This window comes from Arvicanthis niloticus, chromosome 9, assembly GCF_011762505.2.
Source record: "Arvicanthis niloticus isolate mArvNil1 chromosome 9, mArvNil1.pat.X, whole genome shotgun sequence".
Taxonomy (NCBI): domain Eukaryota; kingdom Metazoa; phylum Chordata; class Mammalia; order Rodentia; family Muridae; genus Arvicanthis; species Arvicanthis niloticus.
The window spans coordinates 13,094,146-13,102,833 of record NC_047666.1 but is presented as its reverse complement, the minus strand read 5'-3'; the positions used below and the strand labels follow the sequence as shown (position 1 = coordinate 13,102,833).

General features: G+C 48.4%; 1 protein-coding gene across 1 annotated transcript; it reads left to right on the top strand.

Moving 5' to 3' along the window:
* The first annotated feature begins 2,873 nt into the window (after window positions 1-2,873).
* Vamp8 (vesicle associated membrane protein 8) lies at window positions 2,874-7,864 on the top strand. The gene is made up of 3 exons (XM_034511824.2): window positions 2,874-3,049; window positions 5,253-5,411; window positions 7,438-7,864. The coding sequence occupies exons 1-3, from the start codon at window positions 3,047-3,049 to the stop codon at window positions 7,579-7,581; spliced, it is 306 nt and encodes a 101-aa protein (XP_034367715.1). The 5' UTR covers window positions 2,874-3,046; the 3' UTR covers window positions 7,582-7,864.
* The last annotated feature ends 824 nt before the right edge of the window (window positions 7,865-8,688 follow it).

The following is an 8,688-nucleotide window of genomic DNA, read 5'->3' as shown; positions in this document are numbered from 1 at the left end:
TTAAGAGCAACAGAAATCGGACTGGGCTACGGCTCCACCACCGTAGATTCTTGCCTGAGGAGCACAAACCCCTGGGCTCAGTCCCCAGCAGGGGAATCCAAAGACAAAAGAAGAAAGGTTTTATGAATGATGTAGTTTAAGTTTTTCTAGCAGTCAAACTGAAACCGTAAGAGCGGCTGGAGGTGTGGTGTCGGTAGAGGGCTTATGTGGGACAGCAGGAAGCATTGACCTCTAACCCCAGCACCACAGGGAGAAATGTGGTTGTTGGTTGACTGACTGACTGACTGATGATTGACTGGTGACACAGTCTGGCTTTGTAGCCCAAGGTAGCCTTGAATTGGTGACCGTCCTGGCCTCGGATTCCTGAGTTCTGGAGCACCACACAAGGCTAAAACATTCATGACATTTATGAAAGTAGCATTCTTCTTTTCATACTAAGTTGCTGAAAATTTAGTACTGAAAATCTGGTATGCAGGTTACGGCCTCTGTTCTCACTAGCCACACTGGGAGAGCTCAGTGGCCACATGTAGTCACCGTTGTATTGGACAGCACAAGTGAAGAGCCAGCATTTGGGAGAGGGAGGTCTTGGGACAGAACCCAGGGCTCTGGGTGTTCGAGGCAAATACTGTTGCTACTGAGAGAGCCATTGGCACATCTTGTTTCTTTGCTTGTTTGAGGCAGGGGTCTTTCTACATAGTCCTGCCTGTCCTGTATCTCATTTTGAAGACCAGCTAGCCTGGAATTCACAGAGATACCCTTGCTGCTGCCTCCCAAGGGATTAAGACATTTGTCACCACACCTGACCCAGGCAGGTTCTGTCTTATAAACCTCCTTGTGGTTTAAGATGAATCTTTTAAAATAGAGTATTTTTAAAAAACACTTTTAGTTTTAAAAAATGTTTAATTTTTTAAATTAATTTTTGGACAAAGTCTCACCACACTACCCTGGCTGGCCTGGAACTGAATAAGTAAACCAGGCTGGCCACAGACTCAGAGATCCATTTGCCTATTATTGTTATTTTTTAACCATGTCTGTCTGTGCTTGTGTGTATGAGTACAGGATCTGCTGGGGCCAGAAGAGGGCGCCAAATCCCCTGGCGCTAGAGTTACAGGGAGTGAGTTGCCTGACCCTGGTGCTGGGAATCAATTTGGGTCCTCTGGAGGAACAATACATGCTTTTAGCCAATGGGCCCTCTCCAGGACCCAGTTCTTTCTTTGTGACACTTGATCAGGAGGGTGGTAAGGACCTCATTTAGAACTGACATTCTCAAGGCCTCTTAGCCTTTGGGCTAAGATTAAGTGTAGAACAGACATTCTCTGTTGTGATCTCATTCCTGTTTATTCTAGATTTTTCTTTTGCTTTATAGGAAGGGAAAGGGCTTGTGCAGTTTTAAGGTGTTACTAGGAGGCTAGAGAGAGCTCAGCAGCTGAGAGCATGTGCTACTCTTGCATGGAAAGGTCCAGCTCCCAGCACCCACAGCAGGCAGCTCACAGCTGTCTGTAACTCACCAGAGAACCTAACCCCTCTCCCCTCAGACGCGTGCTCGCATGCACACAAACACACACACTCAATTAAAAATAGCAAGACAAATCTTTTTTTAAAAAGATTTTATTTTGGGGGGAGGGGTCAAGATAGTGTTTCTCTGTGTAGCCCTGGCTGTCCTGGAACTCACTCTGTAGACCAGGCTGGCCTCAAACTCAGAAATCCACCTGCCTCTGCCTCCCAAGTGCTGGGATTAAAGGCGTGCGCCACCACTGCCTGGCTTTTTAAAGATTTTTTAAAAAGTGTTACTCGGTGCTTTAATTTGCTTCTGTAAAAGTAAGCATTCGGTGTTTGGAGATGTAGCTCTCCCCGAGTCACAAGGGAAAACACAAAAGTGTCCCAAAATGATTCCGGGATTCTAAATTTATTATATAAGAAAAAAAAAGAGTCATTTGTTAGAGGAGCTAAGATTTCCTCCTCGACAATGTTATTTATTCTGGGGTGGGAAAGAATGTCTGTTCTCTCGGTGCCCTGTTATTGTTCTGTCTTGACAAACTCCATCCGGAGAAGAGCAGATTTTCTCTGGCAGAGAGCCACATGTGGTGGAAAAACCCTTCACTCTTAGGCCCCCTCCTAATCCATCTGACAATCCTCTGACAACTGACCAGGGTCACCAACCCCCACGGTGACCTTTGGAAGGAAACGCAGGACTTCGGAACTCCAGAAGGAAAGGAGGGGCTGAGGAGTGAGCCATTTCCCACTGTCTTCTGTCCTGTGACGAGGATAAGGTGCCCTGCCCCTGCTGTTTGCACTCCTCCCACTGCTGAGATCAGCCTCAGCACCAAAGAACCCAAAGAGGAGGACAAAGATGTCCCCAGGGCCAACTTGGAACTTTCCTGGAGATTTTAAAGACTTTACTTATGTGTGTGTGCACATGTATGTTCACATACCCATAGAGGCCAGAAGAGGGCGTCCCGACCCCCTAGAGCTGCAGATACAGGTGTTTAGGGGCAGCCAGGTGTGGGTGCAGGGACCTGAACTTGGGTTACTGCAAAAGCAGCAGGTGATTTCAACTGCTGACCCATCTCTCCAGCCCCGTTTCCTGGGGATTTTAGTGCTCTCTTCTCATCCAGGATGGCCCTCGGGGACAAAGGTTGTCTAAGCAAGGTATTTTCACCTGTACATTTGTTTCTATCTAAATAAGGCTAATTTAAGTCCCTGGAAAACTAGAGTTACTTCTTTGAAGCATAAAAAGAAGTTTCTGAAAACTTAGGAGGGTTGTTGATCCTTCTTTGCTCCTTCTTGACAACTTAGAAGCTTCCCCTCCCCCACCCCCTGCCCTGCTGTTTAAGCTTTTGTTTGGGAGGAGACTAGGAGGACGACGGCAGCAGAGGGCGGCCGCCTACCTGGAGAAACCTGCAGTTACGTGTAGTAGGAGCCGGAGCGGCTGGAGTCGCGGGATGGGCAGGAGGCGGGCAGAAAGTTGGAGTAAGCAGGAAGTGAAGCCTTGGGTGGAAACAGACTAAGCGAAGTTCTGCTTTGAGAGGCCCAAGTGCTCCGAGACATGGTGAGTGACCTGGGGACCAGGAAAAGAGAGATTTAGAGGAGCTGCCAGAGTGGGATCGGGCCTGGGGGTTGTCTGTGTCGAGATGGGTAAGTTGGCGGCAGTCAGAGGGCTGGCCGGGTTAGGCCAGCGCTGCCTGCCCCCTTACTTTTGACAACTCGTCCACAAATAGTTTCGCACTCCCGGCCAGGGGCTCCTGACACTTCTCCACCTCCTTCCTCCGGTGACCTCGGTGCTGGATCGGATCAGAGTTTCGGTGGGGGCTGGGGGACCCAAATTCCAAGCCGAGCTGCTGCGCCGCGCCCTCCCCCTCCTCCGCTTCCTCCAGCTGGGCCTGAGCCCGGTGTTGTGACATTACCGGGCCACAAGCGATCCTGCTCTTTGGGGCTCAGATTCCAGCCCAGGGGACTGGAGTTCTCCCCCTTAACCTCACACTGTATCTAAGCAGGTACCCAGAGGATCTGCCTGGCCACCAAAAGCACCACCCTTCTCTAGAAACATTAGCAACAGTGCCAAGGGTTTGTAAAGCAGCCAGATGGCTGCTCTCCCTGATAATCTAGCTTCAGCCCACACCCATGGCCGACGGTACCTGAGGCCCCCTGGGTCCCTAAGGGAGGAGTCAGGCCTTTTCCCTCCTTGTTCAAAAGCCTTATCTAGAGGCCTCCTGGATAGAGAGACCGCAGCAGGAAGGTCTTTATTAATATCTACATATGCAGGCGGTGTGTGCGGCCTACCATGCGCAAAATTGTGGGAAAAGCAGAAGTGTGCGGTCTAACAGCACATGATGGCTTCTGGGGGCCACATCCACTGAACGGGGGTTACACGGCCCAGTTCGGCTGGAACCAGAACTCACCAACAGCTGTCTGGAGAGGCACTTGGGTTGGGCCAGGCAAGGGTGCTCTGCTGGTCAGCTCTCAAAGTTTTAGAGAGAACCCACTAGGGTTGGGAAGAGGGAGGCTATAGGGACCAGTTAATAGTACTTGGCTGAGGAAAACCGGAAATGCCAGCTGTGTTTTCTCCTTGACCCTCTTTGTGGAGTCAAAACAGGGGCAGTTGTGTGCTGTTTTTTCCTTGTCACCCTGAAAATTCCCAAAAGAAGGTGGATGACAGCCCAGAGTCAAATCTCATTTTCTGGGACTTAAACAATGCACTTATATGGCAGCCCAGGTGTCTGGGCAGGTGAAGGTGCTTACAGAGAAAGCCTGCCTGCCTGAACTCAACATCTCTCTCACTCACTCATGTCCATCCAACTGGAGGAGACAGTCCACTCATGAAAGTTGTCCTCTAACCTCCATGAGTGCTGTGGATACATGTACATTCCCCAGCCTGTGTGTGTGCGTGCGCGTGCACACACATACACACCAACACACAGACACTCACACACACTCACACATTCTCACACACACACAGACACTCACATATTCTCACACACACAAACACACACACAGAAACACTCACACATTCTCACACACACAGACACTCACACATTCTCACACACACAAACACGCTCACACACACGCTCACACACACACACTCACACAGTGCACTTGTACCAGACTACGAATGTGGTTCAGTTGATAGAGTGTTTGCCTGGCAAGCATGAAGCTCTGGGTTTGGTCTCCAGCACTTCATAAAACAGGGGTGATGGTACACACCTGTAATCTCAACAACAGGGTAAATGGAGACGGAAGGATCAGATGTTCAAGGTCATCCTACTTAGGAAGTCTGAGGCCTGCCTAGGTTGTATGAGACCCTGTCTCAGATAAATAAATAAGTAAATAGATAAATCTGGGGAGGTGGCTCAGTGGGCTAAGAGCTTGCCACATAAGAATGAAGATTTGAGTTGGGTCCCTAGACCCATTTTGAAGAAAAAAATTCCAGGTGTGGTGTTGCAAGCAAGCACTTAGGTGCTGTGACTCCCAGCACTAGGATGGGACTGATCCCTGGGGCTTTCTGTCCACCCTAATCTCAGAGCCCCAGGCCAATAGGAGACCTAGCCTCTGGGAAAAAAAAACCCAAGAGAGTGGCTCCTGAGGCCTGACACCTGACCACCTGAGGCTGATCTGGGATATACACATGCTTGCATCCACGTGAACATTTATATAGAATGTTCTCCTTATAAACAGTTGAAGCATATTCTTCCAGCCTCCTCTGGCCTCTTAGATCCTCTGCTGCTCTGCCTAATTAACCCTGTATTGACATCCAGGACGAGGACAGTGGGAGTGTCGGAAATGACCGAGTCAGGAACCTGCAGAGTGAGGTGGAGGGAGTCAAGAATATTATGACCCAGAATGTGGAGCGGATCTTGGCCCGTGGGGAGAACCTGGACCACCTTCGAAACAAGACAGAGGACTTGGAAGCCACGGTGAGATTGGGAGACAACCGGGAGTAGAGGGAGAGATCTCTTGGAGGGAGGAGGAGTTTTGGGGGGAAGACAAAGTGAACAGAAGGGACGGCAGACTGTCCTGTCTCCTGTCGTTTTGCCTATGCAGGAGATTGTTGCGTTTCCATCTCTGGTTCTCCGCTACTCTGCTGGGTGGTAGAGAGAGAGCCCAGGGAGTAGATCCATTTAGGCTTGGGTGAGGGGGTCCACCCACAGAGCCATTTCTGAGACAGTTCAGTCAACTGCTACATTCCTACGCTTCACTGGGGTATGAAACTGATTTTTCTTTTAAAGCTTGCCCTTGGCAGTCATTTGGAGTTGATGCCCACAAGGCAAAATTACGAGTACTGGGTAACCCTTGACCTGTCAGCCTTGACCCGGTGTTATTCAGCTGGAAACAAGGGCGGAGGCAGGAGGGGGGCATCTTGCTGCGTTAGCTTTAAAACACAGCTGGGAAGAGCAATGAAATTCTTTGATCCCAGGATCTCTCTGCCTGCAAAAGCCAGAATAATATCTCCTACGCATGTTGCTTAGTCCGTCTCCTCCTTGCAGCCATGGGCTGAGGCCTAGCTGCTCAGGGTGGAAGAAAGTGCGACACAAACTAAGGCTGGGGCCTCAGCTTCAACGTGCTGTAGAATGCACTGACTTTCTGGGTCCAGTGTGTAATCTCGGAATCTAGTGCCCCTTTCTGCAGCATAAGCTGGGCACATGAAGACTTAGTGTCTGTAAGTTAACTTGGGCAAGCAGGAGGCATTTTTTTTTTCTTTTAACTTTTCCAAGCTTCTGTAGTGTTTTAATTCTTCCTCTGGCTTTCACAGAACCCAGAAGACAAAGTATCATAGAGCCAGGAGATGTGCCCATCTGGAGCATATTCCTGTACCCCTCAGCCTGCGGGTCTGTGCTCCAAAGGCCAGATTTCTCTGTTAGTCAAACAAACTCAGATTGTGAGCATATATATGTAAAAGGCCCATCAGCATGCAGGCCAGTGCAGGGGCAAGAACAAGAAGGGAGACTGGACCTAAGACTCAGGTAGTAGAGTACTTCACTAGAATTCACAAAGCCCTGGGTTCAGTCCCTGGCACTATATAAACAGAATATTACAGCACATGCCTGTAATCCCAGCTCTTCGAAGGTAGAGGCAAGAAGATCAGAAGTTCAAAGCCAGGCCATTGAGATGGCTCAAAAGGTAAAGGCACTTGATGCCAAGCCTAAGGATTTGAGTTCCGTTTGTGGGATTCATATGGTTGGTGGGAGAGACTTGATTCCTACAAAATGGCCTCTGACCTCCACTATGGCTTGTGTGTACCACACACATAAACAAACAAACAAACAAATAATAAAAATAAGTTTTAAAAGTTCCAAGTCATCCTTTTCTACAAGGAGTGGAGGCCAGACTTGGCTATATGGGATCCTAACTTGAAAGATAGAGAAACGGAAGGGACCCGGCCGTGCTCAGAAGGAAGTTTATGAACTCAAGAATTTTAAAGCAGAGCTTGGCTTACAGATGGTTGTGGAAAGGCATTTGTCAAGCAGCCAGAGATAGACAGATCTCTGAAGTTCCAGGCCAGCCAGGGAGACATAGTGAGATCCTGTCTCAAAAGTAAAACAAACGAAAAACCAGAGGGATAGTTCAGGGGGTAACGACTTTTGTTAGCAAGCCTGGTTACATGAGTTCAATCCCCAGGACACACAGAGGACAAAGAGAGAACCTGCTCCAGCAAGTTGAACCCTGTCCACTACTTGGGCAGTGTGGCACATGAGGCAGAGGCACGAATAAATGTTATAAGATATTTTAAGAACTTTCCATTCCTATTGTAAGAGGAAAGAATTAATCACTTATTTATGTATTTATTTTGAAGCAGCTGTACGCCAGCTCCAGCGTCTTTTTTTCAGTTTCTTACTTTGATTTATAGTGTAAACATCTACACTATGGCATGCCGGTGTGCACCTGTACTCTTAGTCTGAGAGCAGGAGCCACTGGGTCACTGCTTTATCTTATCCCCAACAGTCTGAACACTTCAAGACAACGTCCCAGAAGGTGGCCCGGAAGTTCTGGTGGAAGAATGTGAAGATGATTGTCATCATCTGTGTGATTGTCCTTATCATCGTCATCCTCATTATACTCTTTGCCACTGGCACCATCCCCACTTAAGAGTCCCTTTCATCCCACCCTACTCTTCAGGGGTGACCCACCCTAATGTGTGCCAAGAGAGACCCTCTCCTGTCCTCCTCCACAGCAGTGCTGCTCCGTCCCCATGAGGGCCTTCTGCTGTATCATATACCCAAGAAGCACCTTGATTCCCTGGGAGGAGACAGCTGGACTGTGGCTGCATCTCATGGTCCTGAGACTGGGTTAGAGAGACCCAGAGGACCCTGTTTGTGGCTGGAAAACTGATGGTGAATGGTGGGCAATAAAGACCTCTTGGTATCCCTAAGTGTGTGAGGCACTTTCCTCCTGTGTCTTTAGAGATTTGCCTTTCTGTTTCTTTCTTCCTGAGGATCTCCTCCAGACTGGTTTCTCCCAATGTAGAACCAAGACAGTGCAAAGATGGCAAGCACAGACTTATAGAAGAAAGATGGCAGCTCAGAGGCTTTGCACACCTGGATTACATACAGACACCAGTCACTATACCCAGCTAGAATCAGTAATTCTGTCTGTCTGTCTCTCTTTAAAATGACTTACTTTTGCCAGGCAGTGGTGGCGCACGCCTTTAATCCCAGCACTTGGGAGGCAGAGGCAGGCGGATTTCTGAGTTCGAGGCCAGCCTGGTCTACAGAGTGAGTTCCAGGACAGCCAGGACTAACTACACAGAGAAACCCTGTATCAAAAAACAAAACAAAACAAACAAACAAACAAAAAAAAAACAAGACTTACTTTTATTTTTTAAAAAGAATGAGTATGGGGTTAGAGAGATGACTTAGGTTGAGAGCACTGACCACTCTTCCAGAGGTCCCGAGTTCAATTCCCAGCAACCAATGGTGGCTCACAACCACCTGTAATGGGATCTTCTGGTGTCTGAAGACAGCTACAGAGTACTCATATACATTTAAAAATAGATAAATAAATAAATCTTTTAAAAAGTATGAATCCGTGGATGAAGAGCCTGCAGAGGTGAGAAGAGGGTTGGAATTGGAGTTACAAGCCCAATATGGGTGCTTGGAACCAAACTTGAATCCTCTGCAAGTCCTTTGCATCCCCCCCCCCCCCCCCCCCGCCTTTAGGTAAAAGTTTAAATTTGTTTATTATTCACTAAAATTT

Bases quoted from the DNA above. Each gene is read 5' to 3' on its own strand.
- Vamp8 (XM_034511824.2), top strand. The intron at 5,412-7,437 runs GTGAGATTGGGA...TATCCCCAACAG, and splicing joins CAGAGGACTTGGAAGCCACG to TCTGAACACTTCAAGACAAC.